This window comes from Gavia stellata, chromosome 3 (assembly GCF_030936135.1).
Source record: "Gavia stellata isolate bGavSte3 chromosome 3, bGavSte3.hap2, whole genome shotgun sequence".
Lineage (NCBI taxonomy): Eukaryota > Metazoa > Chordata > Aves > Gaviiformes > Gaviidae > Gavia > Gavia stellata.
The window spans coordinates 6,158,013-6,174,757 of record NC_082596.1 but is presented as its reverse complement, the minus strand read 5'-3'; the positions used below and the strand labels follow the sequence as shown (position 1 = coordinate 6,174,757).

The following is a 16,745-nucleotide window of genomic DNA, read 5'->3' as shown; positions in this document are numbered from 1 at the left end:
GCAACTTCCCCTCCCTCCTGCAATGTCAGTACGTTATTTCATGCACCACCATCATTGACTAATAGGACTAATTTATTCCTGTTCTTCCTCCCTACAGTAAATTGAAGATGCTTTTAGACAGAAGTTCATCAGCTTTGTTCTGAGCTCCAGAACAATAATCAATAAGTCCATATTTTTGTTTTTTATAAATTGAAAAGGAACAGCACACAATTATTGAACTAGCTAGAATAAACCAGGCATTACATGAATACTCACATTTGTATATTTATATGAACATATGTATTCAGGCAACAGCAATCGTTACTTATTCATTATTTATCATACAAGGTGTTTCAATTATGCAATCAAGGAAAAGTAAGAACATCAGTGATTTAAGCTACACACACAAGGAATAGTGATCAGTCAAAATGCAGAGCCCAAGACAAATCAGCTTGAATTTTATTCACATCAGCTATTTGCCAATCATTTCCACAACACCTGGGAATTCAAAGTCCATTTGCAAATGATTCTTTAACACACAAAATAAATGTACCTGCATAAATATTACTTATGTCTGTATTTATTATGCATTCTGAATAAATATTATCATCTGTGATAAATAATAGGAGGAATTTTACTCTCCAAGTAGCACCCAGTGAGATCAACTTTTAATCAGGCAGTCCCTTATGCCATCTAGTGGCCTTCAGAAAAATAACGGGACCACCTAAAGTAGTTCAAGCAAAAGGTCCTATACCACAAACCCGTATGATTGTGCCTAGAAGTTGTTTTGCGTAATGACATTTCAAGCTCTGAACCCCTTTTGAGAAAGCAGAGCAACAAAGCACAGTCGTACAGCAATAAATTTGTAGGCAGGGATGGTGTTACTAAGTGGGAATAAGGGCACATTTTACAAGGGAAGACAAGACTGCAAAGGGAAAAAGTAACCCAACAGGTAAAGGGAGGAAGCTTTTTTAATATTCTCCTGTCTCCCACTTTTTCCTTGATGCTTGACTTACACGTTAATGCAAAATCGGCAAAATTCCAGTCTCACGTCCTTGCACAGCCACAAGCATAGGTAGAGGCAGCATTTCTTAACCCAACCTGCCAGCAAATCTGCTTGCGAGTCCTTCCAAATTTGCCAAACCCACGACTATCTGCTGAGACTGTTAACACTGTCTGCTAGTGCTGCATGTTGTAGAGACCTCTGCCCCCGGCAGCTGGACTTAATCTACTGCCACCCACTTCTTTCCTACAGCTCAATGAACAGAGATGATGTGGTGACAGCTAACAGCTGCTACCAACCTGAGCCAGATCAGAGCTTACAGCTTCCTTGACCTGCTCTCGGCAGTGTCCTCCTGTAGTCTCAATTAACGCGTTAGTCATTTCTGTGCCACTTAAAGGACAGCAAAGGCAGTGGGGGCGCAGCTGTGCCCAGCTGCAGTGGGAGATAGAAGGCAAAGTGAGGAGCCATCTCCTGCGTTACTGCTTTTGCCTCCTCCCAGCCGTCATACCTGACCACCACTGTGGCTCTCACGCACCCCGTCTCCAAGAAATATTTAATGATTTTAACTCACTTGCCTAGATAAACATGAAAAAGTTGCCTGCACCCCATGGAAGAAACTGACCCCCGCTTCTACTGCCCTGCTGCATCAGCAAGTTTCTGCAGAGCTCACACCCCAGGCTGCACCCAAAACACACAACAGAGCTGCAGTGGTGGGTACAGACTCACTTGGTCAGGGATTTTCTGTTTCTGACAATTGCTAAGGTGTGTTTTAAATGAAATTGATTTTAACTAATAATAAGTAAGTAGAGTAATGGTGTTGCTGCCTTCTATCCAGGCTGTGTTTCCTGTCTCCGTCTGTGTAAGTTGCTCCCTGGTACTATACACCACATACTCAATGGAAAGCAACGGCAAGTGTTGTGTTTTGGAGAGTGCGTGACAACTTTCAGCACCCTGCTGGTCCTGCAGCCTCTGTAACATCACCCATGACATTCTCCTAAGGCTTATCACCATCTTCTGGCACCATAATTTGCAAAGCTGTAAATCAAAGCTAACTATCCTTCCCTTCCCCTCCCAAAGCTCCCAACACTATGTGCAGACCCATGCTACAGAAAATATCATCACATTCATCTTGCACATGGAGAAATCCCAGCGACCTGACCTGCTGACAGACTTCAAGCCTTTTATTCCTTATTCTCTTGCAGCTCATTTACAAGAGTAACACACCCAAAGCAAGTGATAACTCCTTCTGTGATTGTAGCACTACAAAGACCACATACGATGTCATTGTTCTACATATTTCCTTAGTATATATATTAGCAAACTATAAGCCAAGGGGAAAAGTGAATCAAAGAAATCTTGTCTCTATTTCCCGTACTACCTCACATTCCTGTTTCCTTCCTCAGCCTCCGCAGAACTTGGCATATGCACTTTCTTTTCTAATGATGTCACTCTTACAGCCTACCTCTGCCATTTATACATGCCGTAAAGCCTCCTGATCCTTAACAAGCTTATTCACATACTAATGGTGTGATCCTACATTAATGCCAGATATTTCCCATTATGTGCTGCAAGCACTCTTCATTTAAGAGGCTGGGACAGCATACAGCCATGTCCTGGCCCCGGCTGGCTTGGATGCTGCTGTTACCAGGACAGCCGTGGGCTTCTCATCATGCCTGGTTACAATGGTGAAGTTGTCCAGAACCAGACTCAAGCTGAGCTCTTTATTGAAAGCATTTAAATAACATGGAAAATACTAAGGTGCTGTGTGTCTATCAGCTACAAGAAGCCACGTTTATTAGAGATGTTACTTACAGGAATCCTAGGGTGTGGAGTGAAGAAAGCTGTCTGGAAGAGAAACGGGAGAGTTAAAAGAAGCATTGCCTATTTTCCTTGAAATGCAATAACTTATGTATTTTCCTTGTCATTACAGATTACACATTCCATATATCCATCAGTAAGTTTATAAATAAGCACCTTATTGTAACATCTGGCTGTTTGGAAAAACGCTCACAAATATCAGACATTTCCTAGAGTATTTGAAATATGAACATAAACTCAAAAACATCCTGTATGTCCCACTGCTATGAAAAACCAAACAATTTTTAACCTAGTTAGCAAGTCTGCTGTTAGCAATCTCCAGCTCACTTTTCCTCTTGGAGCCATCTTCACTATTACTGTATTTCCTAACTCCATGGCTGAGCTTGGTGTGTTCTCTCTCTGCTTTGTTCCATATACAAGATGCATACACCTCAACATGGCTGTCTTAGGGATTACATAGTCATCCTGAAGGACTAGCCACAAAAAAAGGATCAAGTTTTGTAGAGAGAGGCAGTATCTTTTATCAAAACTGATAAAATTGGGAAGAAAAAATTAGTCCTTGATGAAATGAGGATATGTCAAAATCATCACCTACTTTTACAGCTGAAATAGAAATAATTTCTCCCTACAAACACAAGAAGCTTGAGCAGTCGGGCATATCTTCTCTATATCTAGCCATGTCGTACCGTGTTTGTAAGCTGCCTTCTCTGCCTTGACTAAGATTTATCCTTGGTGGTGGGACTGGATGATTCTTGTGTGATACACATGGAGTCTTCCTACATGGTACCACGAAGCACCCTTTGGCACAGACTAAAGAGGCTCAACTAATAGCAGGGAATAAATTATAATACCTCCTCCATTGCTGCATGAAGGTCTGTAGGCACTTGATTTTCTCCAACAGACTTTGATTCAAATTCTCTCCATAATGTGACTGTCACAGCTGTAACCACTGGTGGTGAGCAAAGCTGAAAAGTGGCTATCTGCCATTTTTTGGAGCATCTGTGACTGGGATCAGCCCTCCTGTTGCAATGACAGGCCTGTTCCTAGTGCTTACTCCAAGCTGTTTACTCAGATTTTGCTGGAGGGAACTGTGAGGTTTATGTATTTACATTCAGTGGATGCTGGTTTAATTGCCTATAGTGAACTTCACTGTAATTATGCTCATGCTCCCAAAAGTAATTTTGCAGGCTCATTTTTAAAACACTAAATTGATGTTTTCTTGGTCTTTGTTTTTATTAGCAGAAAGGGTATGTGCAATCAGGCACGACTGGTTTGCATGTTAGATCCAGTGCTGAACCCAGAATGAACTCTGGGATGAGAGGATCTTTCTGGGCTTACAGCACAGCGTGGCACTGTATGCGATGGAGGCTCTGGGAGGCTACAGCATTGCTGAATCCCCAACCCCATACGTTCTTGTCAATGGGAAGTGGAACCCTCTGTTCTTCCTGGAAGAAGGTGAATTGTTCCCCAAAAAGACAAGCTGTTGTTCACTGGTATCTGTTCAGAGCCAGTCTTATCCTGAAGTCTCAGTTGGAAATATCTAGCTCAACCTGGAAAATCTGTATGAACACACTCCCCATTTTCAGCCATGACCTTCTTCAGACAGCTTCCACGGCCGCTAAACAAATCATAAATTCAATTTAAGTGCTACCACAAGGCAAGGGCATACAAAAATGCTGTTTGCAAAAAGGCAGAGGAGGGCACAACCTCCTCCAAAAATAAAAAGACCAAATACACCTTCACAGCATCACAGAATCATTAAGGTTGGAAAAGACCTGTAAGGTAAAGTCCAGCCATCAACCCAACACCACCATGCCCACTAAACCATGTCCTGCAGTGCCGCGTCTACACGTTCCTTGAACACCTCCAGTGATGGTGACTCCACCACCTCCCTGGGCAGCCTGTTCCAATGCTTCACCACTTAGTAAAGAAATTTTTCCTAATATCCAGCCTGAACCTCCCCTGGCACAACTTGAGCCCATTTCCTCTTGGTATTGCTTCTCTGAAGCAACGGGAGATAATCTCAGAGTAAATGTGTCCAGAAGTTTCTGCAGAGAAGTAGGGATCTTGAAAAGCTTTGTTTCTAAGGAATTTGTGTGGAGAAAGTGTGATGATGCCTTATATATTGTTGCAGCACAGAACACAATATTACTTACCGTTCCAGGTAAGCCTGGTGGTCCAGGGGAACCCATATCACCCTAGAGATAGGAGAAAAATATAACTAAGGATATAAAAAGATAGAATCATAGAATCATTTAGGATGGAAAAGAAATTTAAGATCATTAAGTCCAACTGTAAACCTAACCCTGCTGAGTCCACCACTAAACCGCGTCCCTAAGCGCCTCATCCACATGTCTTTTAAATACCTCCAGGGATGGTCACTCAACCACCTCCCTGGGCAGCCTGTTCCAATGTCTGACAACACTTTCAGTGAAGACGTTTTTCCTAATATCAAGCCTAAACCTCCCCTGGCACAACTTGAGGCCATTTCCTCTTGTCCTGTCACTTGTCACTTGGGAGAAGAGGCCAACACCCACCTCTCTGCAACCCCCTTTCAGGTAGTTGTAGAGAGCGATGAGGTCTCCCCTCAGCCTCCTCTTCTCCAGACTGAACAACCCCAGGTCCCTCAGCCACTCCTCATCAGACTTGTGCTCCAGACCCCTCACCAGCTTTGTCGCCCTTCTCTGGACACGCTCCAGCACCTCAATGTCTTTCTTGTAGTGAGGGGCCCCAAAACTGAACACAGGATTCGAGGTGCGGCCTCACCAGTGCCGAGTACAGGGGCACGATCACTTCCCTAGTCCTGCTGGCCACACTATTTCTGATAGAGGCCAGGATGCCATTTGCCTTCTTGGCCACTTGGGCACACTGCTGGGCACTGGGCACACTGCTGGCCCAAATAAAATTCAACATTATCAGCTAAAAGATGCAACGTTACCAGATGACATGTAACCCAATGACCACCTGTCAGCTCAGTGACACTGAAAATGCCATAGCACTTCTCTGTTGGGTGGAATTTACCTCATTGCTCTGGCCAGAATTTCTGCTGTCCTTCATTTTTTGCATACAGGATTCTCACTTTGCTGTCTTTATCACTTTATGACTTTATCGTTGATCTGACTTCACAGGTCAATGAATTTCTAATGTTACGCCATCCAGTGTAGAAGTGATATGGAGTTTAATTTGCATTTTAAGTTGAAGTTGATCAAAATTCTTGATTGAAAAACATGTTTTAGCTGAACTTCTTTTGTGGATGGAAAAAATTCCTGTGTTTTCAATAAAAATTTAAGTTTCTAAATCCAGTTCTTGCCCTCCATAGATGGTGAAAGTCACAGGTAAACTGAGGGCTGATGTTTCCTAGGAAGAAGAACAAAGTGGTACCCACTTCCTGATGCTTACTGCCACTATAATGAGAGCAAATTTTTAACTATACAAATGCAGGCATCTGCAAGGTCAGTGCTTCATCTTCACAGTGGTTGAAAGAATTTAATTCCAGGCTCATTTCTATCAGACAGTTTTAAAACAAAGAAAGGTTTCCTTGAATTAAAGAAACTGTCCTTAGTTTTCATCAACTGCTTACTATTTCTTGCATTACTCAATAAATGGTTGTCTCTGTCCCACACACAGCTTTCTCTGCTGCTTCTCAGTAAGGCTCAGCTAACAGACTTCTCTAATCTTCTTCAGATCTTCTCCTCTATCTGTTGTCTCTGTGCCCTTCACTCTTTTCCCCTCTTGTCTAAGGAGGAGCATGCTCACTTCATGACTCACCTTTTCTCCTCTTTCACCTTTCAATCCTGGGAGACCATCTTTTCCTTTTTCTCCCTAAAAGCAGGGAAAAGAAAGCAAGAAATATGCATGGTTTGGTTTGATTTGATTGCATCCATCCCACTAGTATATTTTACACTTTCAGTTGGTCTTACCTGTCCCTCCAAGATATAGTGCAAGCAATTAAAAATGTAAAATTCTGGAGATGGCTTCATAAAATCCACACTATTTTCAAATGCCAATTAATAGCAATTAAGTTCATGGAAAGGAAAACACCAATCCTAAATCAACTTTCATGTAAAAGATCCTACTGCTTGATGCAGTTAAAAAAAACAGATTTTTTTTCTAGGTGGACAAGAGAGGCACCAGAACAGGAGTTAAGACCCAAAGTGGACATTCATACTACCAGTTTTGTTTAAGTTAAAGATTTCTGAATCATCACAGAATCATAGAATCATTTAGGTCAGAAAAGACCTTTAAGATCATCAAGTCCAACCGTAAACCTAACCCTGCTGAGTCCACCACTAAACCATGTCCCTAAGCACCTCATCCACATGTCTTTAAATACCTCCAGGGGATGGTGACTTCACCACCTCCCTGGGCAGCCTGTTCCAGTGTCTGACAACCCTTTCTGTGAAGAAATTTTTCCTAATATCCAATCTAAACCTCCCATGGTGCAACTTGAGGCCATTTCCTCTTGTCCTATCACTTGTCACTTGGGAGAAGAGAGCAGCACCCATCTCTCTACAACTCCCTTTCAGGTAATTGTAGAGAGCAATAAGGTCTCCCTTGAGCCTCCTCTTCTCCAGATTAAACAACCTCAGATCTCTGAACCGCTCCTCATAAGACTTGTGCTCCAACCCACAATCTTCTGATTCATCCATTCGTTGGTGCCTGTCTCTCTATTTTGCCCAGGTAACCTGGTCATCTGAGCGGGTGATGCTTAACAAGGATGATGTGAATACTCCTTAAAGCACATACACAAAATGTATTTACGCTGCATTCAAATAGGAGCTATCTGACCTATATTTCTATGATTTTATATTTAGAGAGAATATATTCTATATCCTATGCTATACAATACATATAATGCAGCAAACTGGTAAGACCTCAGTTAATTTTAGATCTTTCTTGCTCACATTCAAGCATGCAGCCAGTTATCAGGACTACAAGCCTCATTTACATGGCTAAATTTACTGTCAGGCCCCTGATCCAACTATTTCCCAGTATGTAAATGCCTCTGGAGGTCTGGACCTGTCCAGGGGAAGCAGTAAACAGCAGGACTTGGATGGAAGTTAGGCCAGCAGAAAATGATCCAACCACCTGGAGCCTTCTCCAGGGCTCAGTGACAAGGGGGATTTGTGATTTTTTGTTGTTATTGATAATGTTCTGAAAGTAAGGCCTAAAGACTACTGTACCTCTTCTACTGCCTCGTGAGTCATAACCTTCTGCATTTAGGCTAGACACTGTTCACTAGCACCTCCGCTGCGATTAGGACCAGTCACCAGGCAGTAAAGTACCTTTTTGGAAGGGGTACTTGAAGACTTTGCTGGATGCCAATCAGCTGCTCACCACAGCAATCACACCAAGAGAGAACATCATCTAGGGACACTCGAGATAAGTCCTCCTGGCGCCAAATGGCCAAAATAAATCAAGCTATGACTCAAAGTCACCTACCTGGTCTCCTTTTTCTCCTCTCAGCCCAGGTAAACCCTGAGGACCAGGAAGACCTGCTTCACCCTGAAAGAAAGACAGAGAAGTTTGTGAAATCTAGGAAGAGTCATCAAGCATGGCTTCTATTAATAAAACCCATCATTTTCAAATATAATTAAGAATGAAAAGGCAGAATCGTGGGCCAAACTCTTCTCTCACTCACGTCAGTTAAAAATGCATCAAGTCTGCCCCTCAGGGTAGGCTAATCTAGCCATAGTGCCCTTAGGCTGGGAAGGATGAAACCTTGATTTAGCCGTCTATCTCTTCACATGTCTTATACTAGACTGCAAATTGTTCAGAACTCATAATGACTGCAGATGTTTCCTTCTTGATACCTAGTGACACCATGATTCATATGGTCTGTGCTGTAGGCCAGAAACTTCCCCAGTTTTTTCACGGGATTGATTATAGATGTAGTTTGCTGAGAGAGAATAGGATTAGTTTGATTATCAAATAATTTCTTCTTCCTGGAAAATCATTACTTAAAACAGCAGCTAAGACCTCTCTCTTTTTGCTGTTACACTGTTAACTGACACCATGGAATTTAGGACATGTTTTCTTCATGCTGCTCTGTAGCAGGACCAAGCAAGCAAATAAAAGTAGCTTAAAAAATTAAATCTAACTTTAATTTTCATTTTTAATGATCTGGTGTAGTCTGGAAATGCAAAAACTGCACTATATTAATCTGAACAGTACGGATGTTGCTTGACGAACAGATCTAGAATTTTCTGGATGCACTATTGCACATTTGGATTTCTTTCTCTTTGAACATTACCTTTGAGTTTCTGCTTTATGATACTTGCTATTGGAGTAATTATGATCTCTGTGTCATGTGATTTGTTCTAAATATAGCAAGTATTCTCAAATTTAGCTCCAGGTTGACCCAGTTTGTCATCTGAAAATAACCATATGGTTTCCTATTTATAATTATTCTGCTATCTATCTGCATTTGTAGTGCAATATCACAAAGGATCTCAGTCATGGACAGGACCCGAATGCACTAAGTGCTGTACAAATATCGAACGAAGAAAAGGTGATCACTGCTTTAAAGATATTGTCTCTGAAGTACAGGAAGAGTCAAAACATTGTCATGATATAGGTGCAAGGAGTCTGCAGAAGAAATCAGGTGAGGAACAAGATGCTGTGGTGACTGAGTATGACTAGGAACATCAGGGTGATGTTTGGAGAATTCTGAAGACAGTGAGATTTGGTGACAGAGGCAGTGGTTCTTTATGGGAGCCACCGCAGGATCCCGGCTGATGGTAAGATCCCAGACAACATGATAGCAAGCAGAGGGCCTAACATTACAAGAAGAAAAAAGGAGAGTTTGGAGTAAAAATAAAAATACGTGGTGTAACTTTGGCCCCTGGAAAGATACTGAAGCAAAATTTCAATGAGTTTCTATGAACTCAAGGACAGAAAGGTAATACAAAACAACCAATATGGATTTGTTAAAAACTAATCTTGTCAAACCCAGCCAGTTCTCTCCCTTGACAGGATAACTAAGCAGACAAGAAGGAAGCATTTATGTGATGTCTCTTGACACCAGTAAGACATGTGACACAGGCCAACATGATGTTTTCATTAGTAAACTACAGAAATGCAGCATAGAAAATAAGTGTTTGGAGGATGGTGTAAAATTGATTGAAGAAACTACATTCACAGAATGACAGGGGTTGGAAGGGACCTCTGGAGATCATCTAGTCCAACCCCCCCTGCCAGAGCAGGTTCACCTAGAGCAGGTTGCACAGGGTTACTTCTCCAGAGAAGGAGACTCCACAACCTCTGTGGGCAGCTTGTTCCAGGGCTCTGCCACCCTCAAAGGAAAGAAGTTCCTTCTCATGTTTAGATGGAACTTCCTATGACCAAGTCTGTGCCCATTACCTCTCATCCTGTCACTGGGCACCCCTGAAAAAAGACTGGCCCCATCCTCCTGGCACCCACCCCTGAAGTATTAATAAGCATTGATAAGATCCTCCCTCAGTCTTCTCTTCTCCAGACTAAAAAGACCCAAGTCCCTCAGCCTTTCCTCACACACCTGTTATTAGCTGTTTCCTGTCCAATTCAGAAGATATATGAAGTCCTCTAAGGCTCTGCACCATTCAATATTTTAATTTATGACTGAGGTGACAGTAAAGAGAACATTTATGAAATATGTGGAGAACACCACGCTGTGGGGAGAGAGGCAAGTGTTTTAGGAGGTGGTATTAGAATTCAAAATAGCCCTGTGTAGGGAGATGATCCAGACCAAGTGGCAATGCTTGAGTCGGGGGTCTAACCCTTCATTGCATTGGGCCCGAGCTTGCCCGGCAACTGCAAGCTCAGCAGTTTGTTTGCCCGACAACAGCAAAATGACACTGCTGGGCAGTGATCCCAGAAACCACCAAGGAAGGGTATAGAAACCACAAAGGAAGGGCATAGAAACCGCTCCTTGAGACCCTGATGCAAGCGCTCCTGAGGAACGGCTGGCCCGTGCCGTGGTGATCTCCCCTTACTTTGGACGGCAGGCAAGGGTACTTTCCTGGGAACTGAGTGATACCTACTAGGTAGATTATAAGGAATTTTGGAATAGAAGTAGAACAGTCTCCACTTGCAAGGTGGTGTAATTGTTATCCACTTAATAAGTGCCTTATCCCTATAAACCTTACTTTATACCTTGGACTGGGAACCTTATTTCTTCAAGGGGTAGATAGCGGCAGAGGACCTCACTACGACACCCTGACAAATAGGAAAAATGGTCAGCAATTCCTAAAATGTGATGGTCTAAAATGTGATGTGAGAGACTGCCACAGCTTATGGAAAGCAGCTATATGAGACTCCTTATGACAACTTCCTCCCTTACTTCCTCTAAGTCCTGTTTGTGGTATAGATGGTGCATGTTCTGCTTTATTGCACAAGACAACGTAGGAGCAGAGGTCATGACCATTCTCCTATTTCATCTTTATAGCAGAAGGTTGGACTGAGACTGGTAGGAGTAAGAGAAGACTGAGGCTCTGAGACCCTTCCATTGCTGGCATATACTCTCTATCCCAAAATCTGAAGACGTATGCCAAAGATACAGGACTCTGTCTTACACAGTTTTCTCTTTCTACAGATTTTCATACTACAGTTGAAAAGTTGGCATGCAGCTGACAATGTTAATATCTATAGTTAATGGTCCTGACTGGGCTCTAGACAGCTGTGTGCTTTAGAAAATCCCAGGACATTTCCCTGGTTCTTCACTGAGCTCAGCAGTTGTCTGCTGAAACCCAAGTCCCAATACATAAGGACTAAGATAACTGTAACTTCTAACAGTCAGCTGGGGTTATTTCCTAGCAAGCATTTACAACCTAGAAATGACAGCATCACCCCTTGCATCGCATAGTTACAAGTAAATTCCCCATCTTCTAGAACCCACACCCTGGGTTACTGTGAGGTGTGAAGGAAAACAAGCACTTTTAAGCCACTCTGCCTTCCTTTTCTTCCCTATCCAGCAGGAACAAGATGATTTGAGTTTTCCAGGGCGCAATAAAAAGTTGGCTTTAGCATATTTCTGTTCTGGAATTTTTGCATTACTCTGTCCAACCATGAGTCTCATCCACTCATCTGTTGCATCTTCAATTGCAGATGCAAATGACATGTACGGATCTTGTTATTGGCAAATGGCTTTGTTATTGCATGTGGTCACTTTATATCGCTCTGACAGGTAGGCCTTGCTGCTAAGACTCATTTTCCTGCTCACCTGCTCACCAGGTTGGCCATGGCTCCCTGTTTCACCCTGGAAAAACAAAAGCAAAACTTTAACATTGCAAGGACCTGACCCTTTTGTAAGAACACTTTCTCATTAGTGAAGTGTGTCCCCTATGGTCCTGGCCCATGCTCTTCTACCTATTTCACATAAGGCACTGAAATTACCTTCTTGACAGCTTGAGAACCCAAACCACAGTGAGTTAACGCAAGAGCCAGGTAAGATCTCCCTACACACGTAGGCTTGAGAGAGGAGCATCAAACAGGGCTTGGTATTTTGGAACACCATGAGCTCTGAAAGGCAGTGAGCCACATCTGCTCATCCTCTTATGCCTCCAACTTTAGAGGAATCTTACTCTCCTGACTTCAGTATAAGACCTTCCAAAATCACACCTTGATTGACTCAATAGCTACAGCAAACTATGAAATAAAATTCCTTACCTTAGGGCCAGCTTTTCCAGGAAAGCCTTCCTCACCCTTTTCCCCTCGTTCTCCCTGCAGGGAACACAAGAAGTTAAAATACAAACTCCTCTGGTAGTGCAGGATGTTTGCAGGCAATGGTAAGGAATAGTTTGACTCAGATCCTCAGTATCAGCCTGAGAATGTAAATGAGGCCATGTGAGAATATGTTTCCTGGGATGTTTTTCTGTTCTAGTGCTGTTTGCAATCACATCTCCAGCACCGATCACCCTACTAGAATATTTCTGGAATAACACAAAGTCAACCACTGTTACATTAAAGATGTCCATAGTGAATTAACTGAAAAACAAACCCTCCATTCAGTTTCCTCAAACTATATGTGCTTAGAAAGTCGACATTATTTCTGTTAAGAAAAATAAGTAATTGTGGGATTGGGACCTTGGCCACTGGACCTCTTAGGTAAATACTTTGAAACTGATCCTTCAATGTGGGTGGTGTCAGCATGGAGAGCAGAGACTGCAGTGGATTAAGAGCTGAAACATGCTACATAGCTGAGAAGTACAGTAGGTACTACACAGTGCTATGGATAAAATTCAAATGTTTGTTTAGCCTCAGAAATTTGTTATAGGCTCCAAATTCCTCACCTTTATTCATGAATAAATGGAAGCTGGGGACTCTGCTAGACCTGGGCTCAAGCACTCAGTTGAGAGAGGCAAGTATAAATGTAGTGTGTTATTGGAACAAGTAGGGGTCATAGTGCTCAAGTATCAGAGAGAAGAAGACGGCTGCCAATGCAATCCAAGGCAAAAGATGGTTAAGAGCTGTTGTCCTTATTCCAATATAGTGTCATTATCCCCAAAGCCTACCTTGGCCTTCAGAGTCAAAATATGGCACATTTTGACACTTACTTAAAGAGTGATGGCAAGTCAGCTAGAGTGTCTCCTACCTCTAAATCTCCTGTCTCCCTTCTCCCACTGCAGAGACAGCAGAGGAGGCCACTCTTCTCAATCTGTCATTTGTAGAATCTTTCAAATGGGGCATAAGAAGTAGGAAATAATGAAGAACCATGTTTCTGCCACACAGACCTGCAGCAGCCTTAGAGGGATGGCAATTCTTCGTTCCAGCCCTTCAGGGAGGAAAGAAAGGAACATCTTTGGAGCCTGTCACACTTCTTTGTTCTTCTTCTTTCTGGCTTGGACACATGCCTTGACTTGTCAGTGTCACTGGCTTTCCTGAGTAGAAGCTTTTCTGTTTGCAATGCTCAGCTGTGTTTGCCAAACAGGATACAGTAAGTGAAGACTGGAATAGGACCTCTCATCCCTGCTGTATTTGCAAAGAGCTCAATCTTCATAACGACTCAGTACAGTGCCAACGCACCGGCTGACTTGGCCCTGGAGCTTCCCCTGTGGCTCAGTGATGTGGGATTGGTGAGGCGGTGTTTGGCTCTGGAGATGTGCTCCCCTTTCCACTTACACTTGCTAGCTCACCCAGATAAGCTGCCCAGGTAAGGAGCTTAATACTGGTGTACATGGTGTCACTTGCCTTTTGACCTGGAAGCCCAGGAAGCCCATTGAAACCGTCTTTGCCAGGCAACCCCTAAACAAGAGAAAATCATAAGCTGTAAGTGCCTGTTCTTTAAATCCTTAACAACAAGCTCAGCATAAGCATGCTCAGTTCATCCCTCTTGCCACTGACCTAAGTTCAAGAAAAGAAGAACGACTTCATGCATTTTGTTTTCACTACTGTGACTCAAAATATACAGAAGTTCTCACAATGCACGTACCTGCTCAGCCCTTTTTCCAGTATCCCAGTTCTGATGAATGACCACTGGATGTCAGTGTTGTTACAGAGAAACAACAGTGTAGCACTTTTCTGCACTGTGGATTCTTAAATAACTTTATATTCTTACTTATAATTCTCTATAAGTCTCTATTATATGTAGCTATAAAGATTTTTGAAGTCTATTTCTCCTTTTAAATATTGTCAATTTCTTACACAATACATAGATTCCTAAAATTAAATTATACAACACATAGTGACAGAATCGTTCAGCGAGATAAGAATTAAAATTACTTCCTATAGCACATTTAAAATGGTGAGAAAAAGTTTTGTCCCCTTTCTGAGTGTCAGTCGATCCCCAAATACCACATGCTGTAGGTGGCACTTCTTAATACTAAGTATTTCATAATTCACCTTTCTTGACTTAACAGCCAACAGAAATTGCTATGTTCTGATAAATCTGAGATTTTGATTGTGAGTTCTTTGGCCTGATCGAGGAAACTCCAGGTTTGGAAGAACAATGTCTTCCCAAATGCAAAAAGACCTTTGAAAGGTGTCATATAAAGAAAATGTAATGGGCCCAGCATGTAGGAATAGTGGAGCTGCATCTGGTAAAATTCTTATTCACAAAAGGCATCAGAGGCTAATGTCTGCATTAAAGGTGACAGTGTTGCAGCACCCATTAAAATCTTGCGTGCAGACAAGCTGCGGGAAACGAAGTGAAGACTTGAGAATTAAAGAAAGTCTCTGAAGTCACGGAGAGCATGGATGCAAGGGAAGCAGTTCCTCAACACTTACAGCTGGTCCCGGTGGTCCGGTTTTACCAGAAACTCCAATTTCTCCTGGCAGTCCCTGAAAAATGAAACCAGAACAACAACAACAGAAAAATCAGTATTTCTGTCCTTTGCAGCTACCTCAATGGAGGTCGCTGCTTTCAATTTAAACGCAATTTGCCCTTCCACGGCAGTCAGGTCTCTGCTGTGCGGGGTTCTGCAGACATTGACTTATCCCCAGGTAGCACCGACGTGGTTCTAACACTTGGCACAGAGAAGCTGTCCTCTAGGACCAGCTGTGGCTTTTCAGCGATCAAATACAGGAGAAAACATACATTTCTGGAGGTCCTGACTCAGTTCCCACTGAAACCCATGATCTAAACTTCTCCCCAGCTATTTTTTCCTCTCCTTCATATAAAACAAAAAAGCCCAAAACAAGCCTGTTTTCTTACTGGTGCTCCAGGTGGTCCAGCTGTGCCTGGGGGTCCTGGAGGTCCCTGTAAGAGAGGAAGCAAAACCAGTTTACTAAAGTCTCTGGTAGTGGTCAGAGCCTCAAGTCTTTCCCTGTGGAGTCGGGGCCCTATTGGAAATAGAGAAAGTGCTGAGCTTTATTTCATTAACTTGTGTCAAAAAACCGCAAGATGACAAACTGAGCTCGCAGGGAACCATGCTGAGAAGCAGAACAGGGTTTCCTGCTTAAGCCACTAATTACTGTTGCTACCAGGTGAGCTCCATCCTCCACCCCAGTACAAGAGAGTTGAAGGCCATCAGTGGTAACATAAACCACGAAGCTTATCCAGTGGGATCCCTTGTAGCATCCACCTTAATTTAATCTTGATTAATGTTGTTTCAAAGTGAGCAATTTACCTCTGCCTTACAAGGTCTCTGAAGTAACGAAAATGAATGGAACAGGCTTGTGGTTTGGGCTTTTTTTTTTTTTTGGGGGGGGGGGGGCAGTAAAAATATGAATCCAAGTGTATGGAGAAACAAATCAGGTTTTTTAAAACAAATGTACCACCATTTTAGTGCTCTACATTAACCCTGTTGTTAGCAAAAGGTCCTCACAAACTCACACTTCAATGCACACGTTCAGTTGGAAATGTCCTAACAGTCTTTCTTACTCATCTCCCTGCAACAGCCGTTTCTCTTAGGTAAAATAGTCTCTCAATAGCCATCCAATTTTCAGAGGGATTTATTTTTGTGTATTGAGCAAATTGTTAAATTTGGCTTCCTAGCTGAGACATTTGTTTCCATACTCGACAGATCTTAACAGGTTGCCTGAGATGCAGAGGTGTTTGTTACTTCCAGCTTCCACTGCAGACAAGATAGGATTTCTCCTGTGCTCAGAATGAAGCATGTGTTTGTGTATTTTTTGGATCAGGACCTAAGCAAACAACATGAGGATGGATGTGAGAAATGGATATATGACTGAGTTGAAATTTTACTTTGGCTGTCTCTTTCTGTCTTTTTAACGTGGTGATTTCATTTATTTTCAGTTTTCAACATCGGGGGAGTTCTGGTGTGTTTGTACTTAAAAAACCAAACACACACCCCCACCCCACCCAAAACCTATGTAAAGAATTGAAACTGAGCAACTGATAGAAGATAGAAAACAACCAGTCAGCATTTTCCCTGCTAGACCTGTGTCACCATTCAATATTACAAAGCACAGCTTTTGTGATTAAGGTATTACAAATCACAGATCAATATTAGCATTTCACGTTTAAGGAAAAAAGTAGCTGAAGAGAAGAAAACGGTGTAGAAAAGCG

The 16,745-nt window shown here is 42.5% G+C and overlaps 1 protein-coding gene across 1 annotated transcript in view; it reads right to left on the bottom strand.

Annotated features, from left to right (window-relative positions):
• The window catches only part of COL22A1 (collagen type XXII alpha 1 chain), a 214,464-nt gene that overhangs the window by 51,358 nt on the left and 146,361 nt on the right, over nt 1-16,745 (bottom strand). Inside the window, exons 23-31 of the mRNA XM_059815813.1 lie at nt 15,429-15,473; nt 15,002-15,055; nt 13,967-14,020; nt 12,446-12,499; nt 12,000-12,035; nt 8,243-8,305; nt 6,569-6,622; nt 4,957-4,998; nt 2,795-2,827 (exon numbers count right to left, since the gene is read on the bottom strand). Coding sequence (XP_059671796.1) covers nt 2,795-2,827; nt 4,957-4,998; nt 6,569-6,622; nt 8,243-8,305; nt 12,000-12,035; nt 12,446-12,499; nt 13,967-14,020; nt 15,002-15,055; nt 15,429-15,473 — 435 coding nt within the window. The remainder of the gene's footprint in view (nt 1-2,794; nt 2,828-4,956; nt 4,999-6,568; nt 6,623-8,242; nt 8,306-11,999; nt 12,036-12,445; nt 12,500-13,966; nt 14,021-15,001; nt 15,056-15,428; nt 15,474-16,745) is intronic.